We start from the raw sequence: 17,720 nt of genomic DNA, 5'->3' as shown, positions 1-17,720 counted from the left end.
TGGAGGCCAGGTTTATTCTTCCCTCATTCCCCACCCTGCTTTCCCATCTCCTTGGCATCTTCTTAGTTCTGTCCTTATTCCCTTTTATCCAATTTTCCCTTTTTCCCCTTCATTCATAAAATCTTAAAATTCTAGAGGAGTCACAGATGTTTAGAGCCAATAGGGTCCCTAAAACACCCAGAATATAGATGGGCAGAACTGAAGTGGACCTCAGGGGACCTGGGAACATAAACAAGCTGTCAGAGCCGACATCTTCTACCACCCAGTAAGCCCTGTCATTTTACAGAGGAGGAATGTGATGCCAAAGAGGGGAAGGGACCTCCCCAATGTCACATAACAAATCTCCCACCAGCTCAGGGCTCTTTCAACAGTATATGACCTCTCCAAAATTTCACCCAGCATCCTAGCCTGCTGAAGTACCCTAAGGTGAAGGGGAATTGTTCGCCACTGACTTGCTTTCCCTTAGTCATGTTCCTTTCCCTCTTCATGCCTGTTTCCCAGTTAAATGATGGGGTTGAACTCAGTGGAGTGCTATTGTCTCTCAGATCTGACATTCTGTGTTCTATGTCTAAGGTTCCCTGTAGTTCTGACATCCTATGTTCCAATTTTAAGGGCCCTCTGAGCCCTGGCATTTTGTGGTTGTATAGTTCTGAGTCTCCTTTACCCTAATTATCAGACAGTTGTGTATTTGTGTGTGTGTGTTTGTGTGTGTGTGTGTGTGTGTGTGTGTGTGTGTGTGTGTGGTGGGGGAAATGATGGTAGTTGAGAAGTGAGGGAAAGAGGGTTTTATATTCCAGAATAAATGATAAATGCCACATATTCTGAATAGTTAAGACCCCTGTCTCTGTGTGATAGAGAGAGACATCAAGGACCAGAGGGGGAGTAGTGATTTCCCCAAGGTCTCATAGGGCCTCAGGGACAAAACTCAGAAAAGGACTCAGGATCCCCATATCCTGAGTGCTCCCCTTACCCAAACTCACAGATTCCCAGAATCCCAGAATTCAAAGGGACCTCAGAGGTCATCCAACATCTAAGCAGTAGTCTCCATTGGTTTGGACATCAGACAAATGACCTTCCAGAAGGGGAGGGAGGCATGCTACCTCCCAAAGACTCTGTAATGTTTGCAACCAATCCCTACAGGGTTAACTATAGCCCACACTGTGGAACGTGAAATTAGTAAGAAAGAGGTGGCTCATCGACACCCAAAATAAACCAGCCCTGGAAAGGAAAGAGAATCAGACAACATCTGGCAAGTGGGGGGGGCACATCTGGGGAGATGCAGGGAAGGAGGGAAGCAGGAAGAAAGAAGTGGAAAGAGCCCTAGCTAGGAGTCATGAGGCCCAGGTTCTAGTCTTGGGCTTGCCATTGATTTTCTGTGTGACTCTGGCGAAGACCCTTCTCCTCTCTGGGCGTCAGTTTCCACATGAAAAATGTTGAAGATTGGGCTACAAAGGCATATTTTATAATAATTCTAGTAATAGGACCCACTTTGGTATTGACACAAGGCTTACAAAGCACATTTTTCTCACAATAACCCAGTGCTGTAACAATGTAAGTATTGTGGAATCTGTGCCTGATTTGGGAGGGACCTCAGAGGCCATCTGGTATAACATCCCCGAAGAAGTCTTTCTACTAAATTTAACCTGACAAATCCCTGCATCAGCTTCATTTTTGTGTTATTGTTTGTGCTTCTTCGAAGAGGAAACTGAGTCCAGAGTGGGGAATGGTCTTCAGAAAGGGTTTACCATAGAAAGTGACTGTGTGTGTGAGTGTGTGTGTGTGAGTGTGAGTGGTCTATCAGTGTGACAGCTTGCCGCTTGAGCACATTCATTTGTTCGTTTCCTTCCATGATTCACTTCATTCATTCATTCTTTCAAAAGTTGTCTGTGATTCATCGATATGTTCATTCAGCAGTCATTTATTAAGCACCTTCTCTCTGCAGGGTCACGTTTGGCTCTGGAAAGAAATACAAAGATATTTACTGTCCAGACCAAGTTCTCAAGGAGCTTACATCATAATGGGGCTGAGGTGGGGGTGGGAATGATATGTACACAAATAGTTAGAATACAAAGAAGCATGAGGCAAGGGCAGAGGAAAGGCTACATAGGAGATGTCTGAGGAAGGAGAGCCCACTTTCAGCAGGAGCAATCAGGGAAGGCTTTAGGGAGGAGGGGACATCTGATCTGGGATTTCATTCAATCAGCAAACATTTTGTAAGGACTTCCTGTGTGCTAGGCATGAGAGCCAGTGTGACACAATGGATGGAGAGCTGACCCCAGAGTCAGGAAGACCTTGATTCAAGTGACACATACTGGCTGGGTGACCTCATATAAGTCACTAACCCTCTTGGTTCCTGAGGCAACTCTGGATGAGGATAGAAGACTTTTATCACTAATGGAATCAGAGGTCTGGGCTCTAAACAAAATGTGCCAGGGGTGGGGAGCCACATGTGGCCTTGAGGCCGCAGATTCCCCACCCCTGTAGCTAGGCACTGTGCTCAGTGCTGGGAATATAGAGATGTGACCCCTGCCCTTAGAGAGCTGCAACAGAAAGGAATGGGGGCAGGATCAGGGAGGAGGCTGGGGGTGGGGGTGGGGTCCATTCCAGGCACAGAAATAGCATCAAAGACACAGAGAATGGGTAACAACAAATAGCCCCACTTGGCTGAACTAGAGAACACATGAAGGTGAGTGGCCTCATGTAAGGCTGGAAAGTTCACATCAAGCCAGACCATGAGAAGCCTTGAAAGTCAGTAATTTATAAGGGTTTTGATGATCATTGTGAGCCATTAAAGGTTTTTGAGCAGGGGAGTGACAAAGTCAGAGCAGTGAATTAGAAAAATTTCTTGGATAGCATGTGGAGGATGTGGATTAGAGAGGGGAGTGACTGGAGGCAGAGAAACTAATTAGGTTATTAGAGCAGTCCAGGTAAGAAATAATGAGGGTCTGTGTCATTGCTCTCTGACTTTTAATCTGGTGCTTTCTCCTCTTTGCTATGGGTGGATTTGAGAGAAATTACAGAAGTAGAATCAATGGCATTGACAACTGACTGGCTTTGAAGGAGAGATGTTTTAATTCTGGTACTTGCTTACTTACTCTCTTACTTTCCTCATCTGTAAAATGGGCTGTTGGACTGGATCAGAAATCATAGAGCTGGAAGACCATTAATTCTGATCCCCTCATTTTGCAGATGAGGAATTTGAAGCCCCAAGAAATTTAGTGACTTGCCCCAGGTCATCCAGGCAGTAAGATCTTAGGGTCATTTCTAAGGTCCTGAATCCTAGGCCCTGGCTGTTTGGGAAGATGGAAGTGCCAGAAATCAGGAAACTGGGAGAAAGGGCAAAGTTTAGGGGGAACGTGAAGAGCTCCTGAGTCAAGTGGGTTTGGGGGTCCAGGTTGGAGTTGGAGTACATATATGTAGCATAATACTACCTGTCCCTGTCCCTGAGACACATTGTAGTCTCCTTGCCATGGTATGAACTCTGAGACTCCCAAAGGAAGGGCTGTGAGGGAGGGTAGTGGGGGAGAACTGGCCCCTCTGGGATGGATAGGAGGGGAGAGGATCTGGGAGCCTGCCACCTGCCCTCATCAGTAAGCTTTGTCCCCAAAACTCCCTGTGAATGCAGACTTCGCTGATGCATATGAAACAGCTTCCTCTAAATGTGGCTAATTTTAACCCAGCGGGGGGCGTTGGGTGAGGGGAGGAGGAGGAAGCAGAATCTGAAGGAGGGAAGAAAGGAGGACTGGGGGGAAGGAGGAAAACAGGCAGATAGACGAAGAAATGTCCTGAAGTAGGCGATCACCGATGGTGTTTCAGTAGCTTTTTGGAGATTGATGAGGCATTTTCATCATAATGGCCTCTGAGATAGAGAGAACAAATACTGTTATGCCCATTTTATATTTTATTATTTCATATGGCCTGGAGCAGGAAAGTGCCTGAGGTGACACAGCTAAGTGGCAGAGCTGGGACAAAGGCGGGTCTTTTAATTCCCAGTCCAAGGGCTCCTTCAGCCATACCAACCAATCAACCAGTCAGTCGATCAATAAAAAAAAGTGACTTTGTGTCAGTCACCTCAGTGCTGAAGATACAAAGAAGGGTAAAAAGAATGCCTACCCTCAAGGAATGTACATTCTAATGGGGGAGGCAACATGTAAATAACATCAGACATACAAGATATATGCAGTGTAAAGGGACAATAATCTCAGAGGGAACACTGTTGGCGGTGGCAGGGTTCAGGAAAGGCTGTTCAGAGAAGATGTGGGCTGAGGCTTGAAGGAAGCAAATGAAATTGAGAAGCTTCTTAAGAGTGGAGAGAACTCAGGGAAGGGAAGGAAAGGGAAGGGAGGAAGGATAAGAAAGAGGTAGAGAGACAGAGTCACACAGAGAGACATATACACAAAGATAAAGACAGAGAGAGACAAAGACACACTCAGAGGGAGAGAGGGAGGGAGGGAGAGAGAGAGAAGAGAGAGATAGAAACAGAGAAAGAGAAAGAGAGAGAGAGAGAGAGAGAGATTCAGAATGAGCTAGGGGAGGGAGGATGAGAGAGAGGGCTTCCTGGGGGTGCTAGGGTTTGTCTTGGCCCTAAGATCACAGGCTTTAGAGCGGAAAGGGATCTTGAAGATTGTCAAAGCTCCCTGAAGAAAGATGACACATGAATTTCTGAAGCATTCCACATTTTTTCCCATTCGTTTCTCAGTTCTTTGTAATCTGCCTCCTAATCCTACCCGAAGAGAGACAAACTGCTCTCTCCATGGTTACTGAGGATTTCCTCACTGTTAAATTCAGTGGCCTTTTCTCGGTCCTCATTTTATGAAACCTTTCTGACATTTACCACCCCCTTCTCTTGGACACTCGTTTCCTGGAGATTCTCTCCTCTCTTGTAGTAGTCTCCTAATTGGTCTATCAGCTTCTAGTCTCTCCCATTTCCAATCCATATTTCACACAAAATCATATTCCTGAAACACAGATCTTAACTATGTCACTCCCCTACTCAGAAACCTTCAATGGCTCCCTATTCCCTCTAGTATAGAATATAAAACCTTTGGCTTCTGTAACAGTACTCTATCTTAGTTTTTCTATCAGTGTGACTATTTCTTCTTGGTCTCCTTTGCTCAAGGCTCATCTAGCTCCTGACCAGAAGTGTGGGCATCCTCTGGATTTTGCCTTGGGCCCCTTTTCTCTCTTCACTACCAATGATCAATTCCAGTGCATTCAGTTGTCATCTTTATGTAGATGGTTCCCAGATATACAAAACCAGCTCTGAGCTTTTTCAACATACCTCTATACCTATATACACAAGACCCACCCAGAAGCTTGCATGAGGGAAGAAATCAAAGGGAGTAATACTTTAAATAGCATCAGTAATAATGAATTAGAAATGTGATGAAATAGAAATAATGCCCTGGGATCCAAGCTGGGATGAGAGGACTGGAGGCAAGAAGGCTGAAGAAGACTGCCATCTACCAATCTCATGAGGCTCTTTCTGCTCTAGGAAACCGTCTACACTTACCTGCTTGATGGAGAATCCCGGCTAGTGTGTGCAGACCCCCCACATGATCTACCCCAGGAGGGGAAAGTCCGGTGAGTCTCATACCCTGGGCTCTCACAGCCAGGAAGGGTCATCTATCATGTGGGAGAGGTTGGCACTAGTCACTAATTGGCCACCTTCATAGAAGGGATGCAGGGGACTTTTGGAAGTCCCCATTTGTCCTCAAACAATCCCTTCCCTACTGACCTGATTCATATCTTAGAATACTAGAATCTAAGAGTGTGAAAACCACAAGTTAGAATCATAGACATTTTGAATAGTAGAAAGTTGGAATTGTAGAATATTAGAATCCAAGTTAAGTTGCAAGCATAGTATTATAGAACCTTAGAAGATTGGATAGTATAGTCTAAAGTCACATAATATTGAAATCTTAAAATTATCGAATCATTAAAATTTCAGAATGTTGAAGTCTTAGGATGTTAGAATTGTAAAGGTATAGAAAGGTAGAATCATAGAATCTTGGAAGCAGGTTATTATGTCGTACCAGTATGAAACTCCCCAGAGAGGAATCCTAGCCAGAATGTGAATCCAGGCTTCCTACCTCCTGGCCAATGGCCTTAGTAATCAGCTAGCATTTTTAACCCCTCCTCCTGCAAGTTATTGAGTAGAGTTCAGAGGATCTTCTTCCCTTCCATTCACCTCATTCTCTGTCTTGCCATTTATTTTGAAGAGAAAGCATAAGCACCCTTCCCTTCTCAGTCTCTATTAACTAAAATGGAGTTGGTGACCATGGGAGTTTAATTAAACATTTAAAGAAAAACCAGTAAACACTCTTGGGCTCTGGATAGCATGCTGCATTTGTTAGGGGAGATCATGTGCCATGTGGGGAGCACCCAGCCTCAGAACTGTCTCCCTAAAGCTCTATTGCTTCCTGAAGCCCAAATCTGGTACATAGTAGGTGTTTAGTCAACATCTGCTGGTAAAAAAGGAAGGAAGAACATTTCTCCTTGGAATTCAGTAATACAGAGAAAGGGGATGGGAGGTGGAGGAGGCACCAGCTTGTGGATTTTTCTGTTTCTCGTAGGAGTTTTAAAGTTTTTAATTATTATCCCCTCCCTCTGAGATACTGACTCCTCTACTTTGTCATTGAATCTTAGAATCACATAATGTAGACTTTTAGAATTATAGAATGTGAAAATTGCAGAATTTTGGCATCATGGAATTTGAGAGTCCTGTAATGTTAAGATCACAGAATCACAGAATGCTGATGTTAGAATTTTTGAATGTTAGCGTATTAGAATGTTAACATCATAGTAGCATAAAATATTAGAATCTTAGAAGGTTAAAAATCACAAAATTTTAAAATCAGATAATGCTGGAGTCACACAGCACATCAGACTCATCAAATGTTATAGTCTTAGTATGTTAGAATTCCAGAATGCAGCTCCCATCTGAGTTCAAACCTTCTTTTACCTCTCATTGGGAATAAGTGTTAGGGGGCTCAAAAATTGATAACCCTGATGCTTTCTCTCAGACTCTAGCCCAATTAGAATCTTAGAATGTCAGAATTAAGTTAAACACATTTGTTAAAAATAATTAGCTATGGGTAGCTAGGTAGATGTGAATAGAGCACTGGCCCTGGAGTCAAGAGGACCTGAGTTCAAATCCTACCTCAGACACTTCACACATTTACTAGCTGTGTGACCTTGGGCAAATCACTTAACCCCAACTGCCCTGCCTTCCCCCTTCCAAAAAAAAAGAGGAAAAAATAATTAGCTACCAGAAGTATTGTGCAGCAATAGATACTGGACATGGAGTAAGAAAGATCTGTGTTCAAATCCTATCTTTGACACTTAATGTTTGTGTGACTCTAGGCAAATCATTTAACCTCTCTGATCCTCAGTTTCCTCATCTGTAAAATGAGAGTGTTACAGAGTCATCTGTGCTATTTCTCTCAAAGTATTATTCTGAGGCTTGAGTGATTAAATATGCCTTGCAAACATCAGAATGCTATATAAATGTCAGTTATTTTGTCCAGGGCCTGGAGGAGATACAATACAACTTGTTCCCTGGCTCATAGGTTTCATCTGATAGGGGTGATAAGACAGAGACAGAAATGATTTTTAATAAAGAAGTAGGGTGTGCAAGTATATGAGAGAGAAACCAGCATAGTGAGAGGGGACAGAGAAAGGGTGGGGGAGGGAGAGAGACAGACAGACAGAGCCAGAGCCAGAGACAGAGGGAAAGAGGGAGGGAGGGAGGTAGATATTATGTTTAGCTGGGCAGACCAGGGAAGGCTTCCTGGAAAAAATGCACTGGAGCTGGGTTTTAGAATATTAGAGTCTTTGAACATTAAAGCTGTGAGGGACCAGAGAGAACATTTATTTTAACTCTGCCATTTTATAGCTGGAAAATTTAGGCTCAGAGAGGTCCCATGACTTGCCCTAAGTGACACAGCTAGAGTCAAGGTCAGGGTCAGGATTCAAACCAGAAGCAGAATCAGTATGTGAATTGAACTCAAAATGTGCTGTTGACTAGGTTTAAGAATGCCTTCTGTCTCCCTAAGAGAATTCCCAAGAGATCAGTCTGGGAATACTCCAATTCTTGGGAATGCTTTCCCTGTCTACAGCATGTCCAATCTAGTCCAGTCCACTCTAACGTAACCTGTGGACCAGGGCTTCCTTTCCTTCCAGGACTCTGGGTTCATATGTACCAGGTTTGCTTCTGGGGGATGACTCTAAGAATGTCCCTTTCTCTCTTTGGCTCATTGCCTCCATAGAATTACTCTGGAAAAATCTTTACATGTAGCTTACGTTTGGTTTGTGTCATGAAATGTGAGTAATGAGGGGTAGAGGGGAGGAACCCAGCTCTGGTACAAGCCCTGAAGGTACCAAATGCATATCTGGTATGGGACAGCTTTTATTTCACTGCACAGAAAATGCACACACTGGAAAGGATTTGCAAGACCCATAAACAGATGAAGAGGTACACAAAGCCTTCAGTCCAGAAGCTACCCCTGGGAAAGAACTGAATCTGAGATTGGTATGGGAACAATCTTTTGATGTTCTGTCTCTTGGCTCCCAATCCAGCTCTCTTTCCGGCAAGTCTCGCTGTGAGTTTGTCTTCTTAACCTGAGGCAGATGACAGCATTGAGTCTTAAGGCAGGAAGACCTGAGTTCAGATTTGGCCTCAGAAACTTAAATGTGACCCTAGGCTAGCCACTTAACCATTGTTTAGTTTGGTTTCCTTACCTGTAAAATGAGTATAAGAGCAGCACCTACCTCATAGGCTTGTCATGAGGATCAAATGAGACGTTTAAGTGCTTAGCACAGTAACCAGCCCATGGTAGGTGTCTTTTCCTTCCCAATCATACAGTGAACTCCCTCGGGAGGGGGACCGTTCACCTCACTTGGTCTCTTTTGTGGGAGACAGGTCTGGGCTCAGGCCCAGCTGATTGATTGATTTCCCCTTCAGTGGGAACAGGTCTCACTGCACTCATCTATTCCCCTCAAACAAATGCCTTGCCTAAGGGAATCTGGCTTCACTTGCTAAGCCCCTGATATGCTTCAGGGCCAATGCTCAAAAATGGAGGGGCTGAAGACATAAAGAAGAACAGATCTGCCCTCAGGGAGCTTCTACTGTGGCAGATGTGCTGAGACACTCGTACCCACCACCAATGAAAGACAACATGAGATATGCGGACAGAAGAGGCCAGGACCAGGGATGAAAGGTTGGGGAGGAAGGAATCACCTTCAGGGAAAGGAGATGATAATAACAACTCACACTTCCTTAGGGCCTGAAGGTATACACTTAATAATAACCCTGTGTAGGATAGTTGTTGCAAACGTTATTGTTCCTATTTTAGAGACAAGGAAACTGAGGCACACTGACTTTCCAGTGTAGAAGCCAGGATCTGAAAGTTCTTGAGCCCATGGTCAGCACTATTTCTGCTACACAGGGTCCATCAGAGGAGTGGGATTTGAGTTGGATCTTGAAGGGAAGAAAAGCCTTCAGTTGGGGGAGATGTGGATACAGCAGGACAAGGTCAGGGAACAGACAGTAGTTCTTCTACCTCAGTGTCTACCTACTCCAGGAAGGCTCCCCTGACTATCCAGGGCTGTAGCACCTTCCTCTCATCTGAGTCTTCTACACCTGAACAGACATTTAGGGTCATAGAGCTAAAATAAAGGCAGGGAAGCTAAAACACTTGTCCAAGGTCACGTATGTGATAAGGGGGAGGGAAGAAGCATTTATTGAGTGCCTACTCTCTGCTAGACACTGTGCTAAGCACGTTTACAAATATTGCTTCATTTAATCCTCACAATTCTGTGAGATCCTCATCTTATTGTTGGGGAAACTGAGGCAAACAGAAGCTAAGTGACTTGGTCAGGCTCACACAGCTGGTCAGTTTCTGAGGACATTCATGAACTTAGGTCTCACTGACTCCAAGCCCACCCAGTGCTCTATCTGCTGCGTGTCTCACCTTCCTCTTCTCTGTTCTCTAGTAAACATCTAGAGGCAGAATTTGAATCCAGGCCCTCTGCATACAGAATCAGTGCCCTTTCCACAGTACCACAATGCTTTTCTAAAGTGATGGGGAAGAATTTACACATCTACAAAATGTCTGCTATGTACAGAGCCCTATACTCACTCCTGTGGACGCAGAGATGAAAACTGGAACTGACCTTGCCTTCTGGGAGCTTAGGATCCAAGGGAAAGGACAGGAGGTGTTTATAAATCACTCTCACAGAAGGTAGATAGAATGCCCTGTGAAAAATTCTTTAATTGGGGAGGAGGGTTGTGTGGGAGGGGGTAAGTAGACTTCCTGGAGGGGAGTAACATCTAAGCTAGGGGCAGGGAACCTGCCACCTTGAGTCCCCATGTGGCCCTCAATTACAACTGAATCCAAACTTCATAGAACAAATCCCCTTAACAAAAGAATTTGTTCTGTAAAACCCGGACTCAGTCAAAAGGCCTCCCCTGAGGACCTAGAAGGCCACATGTGGCCTCGAGGCCGCAGGCTTCCCATCCCTCATCTAAGCTGAGCCTTGAAGGAAGGAGAAGGGTTTTCATAGGCAGAAATTTGGAGAGAAGACATTCCAGGTATGGGAGAAAACCTGAGCATGTGACTAGGGGCTGGAGAGAGCAGGATGAGATCAGAGAACAGTGGCTAGTTCAGGCTGTCTAGGACACAGAATGAGTGAATGACTGAGAGTAGAGTGGAGACTGGAATAGTTGGTTGGGACCAGACTGTGAAGGCCTTGAGTGCCAGTATCAGAATTTGTTACTTTATCCTGTAGGTAATAGGGCTACTGAAGGTAATGGACGGGAAAGTGACATGGTCAGATCTGTGCCTGAAGGAGATCACTTAGGCAGCATGTGAAGGATAGAGGAGAAAGGGGAAAAATTGGAGTCAGGGAGTCCAATGAGGAGGCTGTTCCAGCAGTCCAGATGAGAGGCGATGATGGCATGACCTAGAGTGGTGTCTAGGGGAGGAGAGAGAACGGGGAAGGATGCCAGGAATCGTAAGGAAGTAGAATCAACAGGGCTTGGCTGAAGAGCCCATACCTAGCAAGTGTTCAGGGAGAAGAAAGGCCACAACTATTGGGTGAGGCTAAGGGTGGTGTAGGGGCTGAAAGGAGCATGTGGGCTGGATAGGGTGAATCAGAAGTGAAACTGAACTAGGAAGCTGAAGGGATGGGGAAGGAGGCTCCAAAAATTTTGAGGAAGCATCTGGGCCAGTCCAACCTTGGCAGAAATGGGAGGAAGAGAAGGCCAGAGATGAGAAGGGACAATACAAGCCCTGGCCCAAGGACCAGCCCTGGAGGCTACTGTGGCTGGGCAAGATGCCAGGGGGATGAGTGCATTGGCACAGGGCCTGTTCCTCCAGGAAACCCTGGATGGCCTGCAAACAGGAGCAGGTGTGAAGTGGTAGCAGGGCCATAAAGACAGATAAAGGCCCAGGGGAAGCTGGGCGGAGGGCAGAGACTGGGCCACCTCCCTAGAACCCAGCTCACAGGAGAAATAGGGCCCTTTCCTTGGGGAGCCCTAGCTCAGGGTGGAGGGTGGGGAATGAGCCTCTGAGAACCCCCAGTCTGAGGGGGAAGATGTGGTCCTCAGGGGTTTTGCCCACTTCCCTCCACATCCAGAATCATGGGGAGCTCAAACTAGGAAAGGCTACTGAGAGCATTTCTGGGGCAGCCCATATCTGAGCAGGAATCTCTTGGCAAGGTCTGTAGTCAAGCCTCTTTCTGAAGACCTCAAGTGAAGGGGAACTTGACTTTTTTTCATAGTGTCAATTCAATTCAAAACAATTGGAAAGGAAGGAAGGAGTTAAGGAGGGAAGGAGAGAAAGAAGGAAGCACACATTTATTAAATGCGTACTATATGCCAGCATTGTGGTAAGTGCTTTACAAATATTATCTCATTTGATCCTCATAACAACCCTGAAAGGTAGATACAATCATTCTCCCCCCTCCCCCATTTTACAGATGAGGAAACTGAGGCAGACAGAGGTTAGTAACTTGCCCAGGGTCATATAGCTAGTAAGTGAGGCTGGATTTGAACTCAGGACTCCAGGCCCAGCTCTCTGATAAAGCTGCTTTTACCTTGGCTCTAGAATCAGAGGGCTGGGGTTAAAATCCTGCCTCTGATACTTCCTAACTTTGTAACTTTGGGCAAATTATTTAACTTCCCTAGGTCTCATCGTCTTTATTTTAAAAAAGAGGGCATTGGACGGTATTTGAGGTCCTTTCCACCCTATGAAAAATTCAGTTCAATTCAACAAGTATATGTTCTCCATGGCTCCGGGGATAAAAAAAAAGCTGTGCCTGCCCTCCAGCCACTTAGTTTCTTCTGGGGACCAGGAGAGAACCACAAATACACATACCAGTAAATACAAAAGCCAAAGTCAATACAAAGGAATTTTTCACCAGGGGAAGTAACGACTTTGGGGGACAGAGGAGGAAATCAGGAAAGGCCTCATAGAATGTAAGGGGAATCCAGACGGGAATGAGGATCCTAGTTAGCCTAGAGAAATATGGGGGGGGCGGTATCATAGTGGCAATGGCCCTCCTCTGGATTTGAAGGGCTAGCTAGCTGAAAACTCATTCTGCTTCACCCCCAAGGGCAGCCCGAGGAACAAAAGAGGGAAGGCAAGGAGATGTCAGCTCCTTGCCTTATGACAACTATCCAACAACTGGAAATGTCCTCCGTTGTCATAAGGCAAGGAGCTGACATTCCCCCCCCCCCATATTTCTCTAGGCTAACTAGCCCCAGTTCCTTCAATGCATCTTTTTATGAGCTGGTCCCATTCCTCACAGAATCTCAGCATCTGAGAGTTGCAAGGGACCTCGGCACGTCTCGTCCAACCCAGAGGACTCCCACCAAAATGCATCTGACAAGTGAGCTTGTGTTCCTCTCCTGGTTCTCCTCCACACTGACTGCAGTTTGTCAGTATTGTGAGATCCCAGGACTGACTGGGGCAGAGAACAGCAGACCTTTCTCCCTTCCTTCTGGATGCTGTGGCCATTTTCATACAGCCAGAAGAGGGACAGCTTTTTAGGCTCCCATTTAACACTGGTATCTCATTTTGAACTTTCAGAATGCCAAAAATCTACATTTTGAAAAAGAGGCTACCTACCTTCCAAAGGCATAGGTTTCCTGGGGCTTTAAATAAGCCCTAATTTACCCCTTCAGGGGTCTTCTCTGGCTAAAACTTAGGAAGTCCCCTCCCCCAGAGGAATCTCATTCCTTCTCTGCTACAGTGAAAGTCTGTCCCTTTCTGTTGGTTCTCAGGTGAGACAGGGAGTTTTTAGAGATTTCCAGGCTCCGGATTTCTGGGGTCCTCATATTCATTGCTACTGATTGTGTGCCCAGTGGCTAAATGCCCTGGATAAATTATGGGGTTAGGAGCTCAGGGATGGGATCTGTTGGCTCATTGAGGGAGATAGGGGCTCAGCAGTGATGAGGTTGTAGGCTGAGTGAGGGGACTGAGGATCTTTGGGGCATTAGTGAAGATGATGCAGGCATTCACTTAGGGGAGTGAATGGGAGCTCATTAAGGCCTATGATGGGGGTTAGTAATGAGGTGGTCATACTTAACAGAAGCTTGAACTGTTCCCTCCCCTATCCTCTTCCACCCACTTAAACAAATAGTTGTTAAAGGCTGGGAACTTGCATCAAAGATGTGTGTTTTTCTCTCTCGCTTGTCTCCTCCATCTGTCTCTATCTTTGGCTGAGCAGACTCTGACCACTCTGGGACCGAGAAGAGAACCTCTAGAGACATGAATCATAAAGGACCAATCCACCCCCTGGGACAGCTGGCACTGGGGTGTTAAGGGGGGCAAGGAGAGATGAGGCTGGGAGAAGGACGTTGAGTTAATTGAGAAGGAGGATCCAGAGATCATCTGGGGGACAGAGAAGTGGGTGGCAAAGCCAGGTTCAGGCAAGAAGAGGGACTGATATGGGACCCTTGGAGGGAGATGCTTGGAAGGAAGGGAGTGGGAGATGCAAGTGTAGAGCTTAATAGAGAGAGGTCAGGGCTGGAGTAAGCTGTGAGAACTTGGGCAAGATCCTTCCCTTCCCTGGGCCAATTTCCTCCTTCAAACGGAAGCAGTTGGACTAGACCAGGGCTTTTTAGCCCTTTTTTGTGTTGTGGATTCCTTTGGCAGTCTGGTGAAATCTGTGGATCCCTTCTCAGAAAAAAGTATTTTAAATAATTGAAAGAAATGCTACATTTAACTTAAGAGTTTCAGTGGAAATAAAGATATAATTTTTTCCCAGTTCAAATTTGTGGATTTTCTGAAATCTTCCCTGGGAACCCTGGGTTAAGAACCTTTGGAATTGATCTTATTTTTTGTGTTCTAAGAATGGTCCCAACTGTTTTCTCTGAATCTGAGCCCAAGGTTTGAGATTCAAGTGAAGATGGAAGAGAGGAGGAGGGAATGAGATAATCCTCATGGAGAGAATCTAGAGGGAGGAGAGATGTGGACCTGGAAATGAGCCCTGGACCTAAAAGAGGGAAGGAGAGGGAGGGGATTCATTAGGGGGTTGGGAATGGGGGATCCAGTGAGAGGGATAAAGAACTGGGGATAAAGAACATGGACTTTGGAATCGTCCATGAACTTCATTGTTTAAAAAAATTTTTTTATAACTGTGCTTAAATATATTTGGTTTCCTTTGTATTCTATGAATTTTATTTTAATATGCATTAATTTATGCATTTAAAAACATGATTCTGAGAAGGGGGCCACAGGCTTCACCAGACTGTCCATGACATAAATAAGGTGAAGAGCTCCTGGTGTAGAATGTGTCTAGCAGAGGGCCTGAGAATGAGCCCTGAGCGGTAAGGAGGGAAGAAGGAAGAGAGCAGGTGGGGTCAGACCCTTGCTTAGTAGGGTCTTGCCTTGGCCAGGGGAGAAACCAGACTTTGAATTCCTTCCCTCTCTCCAGCAATGTAGGTTGAACAGTGACACCTTGTGGCCCTTTAGGAGATTATCTCCTCCCTAGATTCTCCACCCTGGGTGGGGTCCACAGAGAGCCCCACCCCTCCCCCTTGGTCCAGCCTCGTCCTCCAGAGCCCAAAGTCCAAATCTAGGAAGGATAACTCCCAGCCCCTCCTTGCCCCACAGCGTTCCTCCATTCTCCTTGGCTTCTGAGATCCAGGGACCACCCACGCCAGGGAACCCAACACAACAGGATCCTTAAGCTCTGGGCAGATCAGGGGACAGCATGGGGGGTGGGAGAGAAGCCTGCCTTTTTGGTGTGATCCCAGTTAAGCTGGATAAAGAGACAGAGGGGCAGAGGAATCCAGCTGAAGATGCTTTAGCGTTGCTGGATGCCTTTGGCTGCTCATCCTCTCTGGGTGAGCATCCTTACCCTGGTTGGCCCTACCTCATCCTGGGTCCAAGACTCATGGCTCTCCCTCCCTCCTCTTTGTCTGACCTTTGCCAAGTACCCCTTTGCCCTCTCTAGCAGGCTCCAGGACCAGCCACCCTCCTGTTCTCTCCTGGCTTCCATCCCATTCTGGGCAAAGTGATTTCTATAAACCTAATTAAGTGGAGGAGGCCTGGAGGGAGGGGGGGCGCCCAGGACAATTAATCATCAGGGAGTGACATTTGGCGAAGGATTGGCTGGGTAATTAAGCAGGAGGTGAGCCAGCAGGCGCTGCAGAGGGAGAGGTGGCGAGAGGATTCAGCAGCTCCCCTTCCTCTGCCTGCTTCACTGAGTCCAAATTCCTCAGGCTGGCACCCGAGGCACTCCATAATCCTGTTCCTGGCATCTGAGGCCTGCCACACACTTGTCCTTGGCATTCATGGGCCTCTCTGATTTTGGCCCTGGCATTTGAGGCCCTCTATGATTTTGTCCCTGGCATTCAAAGTTCTCCATGGTCTTGTCTCCATCATTCAAGGCCCTCCACGATTTTGCCCTTGGCATTTGAAGTTCTAATTTTGCCCTGGCCTTTTCTCCCCTTGTTCTGAGGCAGCGGCCAGAATAGTCTCTTCAGGGCTCCCAGTTCACATCTGACTCATCTCCCCATGTTGCTTTTGAATTTCACACATTGTAGTACTTTTCCTGACCTCTGCAAATGTACCTTGAGTGATAACAATGGCGATTCCTCTCAGCAGAAAAGAGATGATGTGGTCCAGCACAAAGGGCACTGGGTTTGGAGTCAGGGCCTGGTTCTAGTACTGACTCTCCCAGTGAGTAATCTTGGCAAGTCACCTGACTTTATGAGCCTCGGTTTCCTCATCTGTCAAATGAGAAAGTTGGATCAGATGACATCAGAAGTTCTCAGGACTAAATCCGTAGATTCTTTGATCCAGCTGTCTGAATCTTGAAGGCCAGCTCCAGTCCCTCACCTGCTTGACCAGCCTAGTGAGCTCTGATTGACCGAAAGAGCCCTGCCCTAGGTGCTCCAGCCTGCCTCACGTCAGGTCCCCAGCTCTTCTTCCCCGGACCTGTCCAAGAGCCTTTTGCCTTCATTTTCATGGTTTTTGTCCTAGTAGTTTTTAAACTTCCCACAACCCTTTGGGATCTTACTGGCCTCTAGCCTTGCCTGATTCTCTGCACTCACGTGCCTGACATCCCTGCCCTTGACAATCTTCCTCTTCTTTTTGCCATGGCTGCAGACCCTTGAATGCTCAAATATAGGCTCTGTTCTTCCCTTCCCTTCTCCCTCTTGTTTACACATGTGCATAGAGCTCTTAACCTGGACCCTGGAAACCTGGGATTGTATCCTGATGCTGACACTAGCAAGTCATTTAACTTACGGCCTCATCTCTTAATTGAGGAGGGGAAAGCTTGTACCACTGGGCTTATGGGGTGGTTATGACATTGTCTAGGGTTTATTCACAAGAGACTGGATGGACCTGAAACTGTGATTTCATTGGATTAGGGTACTCGTAGGGGAGGAAACTCCCTCTACCAATGTAGGTCACCACCTTCTAGGCAATGTATAGTCTTATAGAGCTGCCCAGAGCACTGAGGGGTTAAGTGATTTGCCCAGCATCAATCCCACAGCCAGTGTGTGTCAGAGGAGGGACGTGAACTCAGGTCTCCTTGCTTCTCTATCCTCTATAAACAGGCTACTTATTCACATGGGAGCTGTGTGCTAATAATGCTGCTTGTAGTACATAGAATCTCTGGGCGGGGAGGCCCCCTGGAGGCCTCCTCCATCAGCTGTATCTGAGCAGGGAACCTCCATCTCTAATGTAGTCATGTGGCTGTCCAGCCTCTGCATAAAGTCCAACAGTGATGAGGAGCCCGCTGCCTCCTGGGGTGGCCCCTTCCGTGTAAGGGCAGTGCTAATTGTTAGGAAATAGAGGTTATCCAGATTCAGAAATAATTCATCAGGGGAAGGTCATTAGACATGTGGATACAAGAAATTTGTTACAAGATAGAATAGCTTAGAAATGAAATGCCAGACAGACTTCCAGGACTTAGTTGCTAAGCTTTTCTATTGAACCATGGTGCCCAGAGGGTAAGTCCTGGGCATCATGTCTTTGAAGACTGTGACCTCCTTGAGGGCAGGGCCTGGGCATCCTGTCTTTGAAGACTGAACTCCTTGAGGGCAGGGCCTGGGCATCCTGTCTTTGAAGACTATGAGCTCCTTGAGGGCAGGGCCTGGGCATCCTGTCTTTGAAGACTGTGAGCTCCTTGAGGGCAGGGTCTAAGAATCCTGTCTTTGAAGACTATGAGCTCCTTGAGGGCAGGGCCTGGGCATCCTG

The 17,720-nt window shown here is 46.4% G+C and overlaps 1 protein-coding gene across 1 annotated transcript in view; it reads left to right on the top strand.

Annotated features, from left to right (window-relative positions):
- PDE2A (phosphodiesterase 2A) overlaps positions 1 to 17,720 on the top strand; it is a 168,516-nt gene that overhangs the window by 101,513 nt on the left and 49,283 nt on the right. The window contains exon 4 of the mRNA XM_069070795.1: positions 5,495 to 5,583. Coding sequence (XP_068926896.1) covers positions 5,495 to 5,583 — 89 coding nt within the window. The remainder of the gene's footprint in view (positions 1 to 5,494; positions 5,584 to 17,720) is intronic.

Source organism: Petaurus breviceps, unplaced genomic scaffold (assembly GCF_028583685.1).
Source record: "Petaurus breviceps papuanus isolate PSGF00001 unplaced genomic scaffold, PetGlider_PUasm1.0 90823, whole genome shotgun sequence".
Classification (NCBI taxonomy): Eukaryota; Metazoa; Chordata; class Mammalia; order Diprotodontia; family Petauridae; genus Petaurus; species Petaurus breviceps.
Note: the sequence above shows the minus strand (reverse complement) of the source record. Positions and strands in the feature narration are given on the sequence as shown.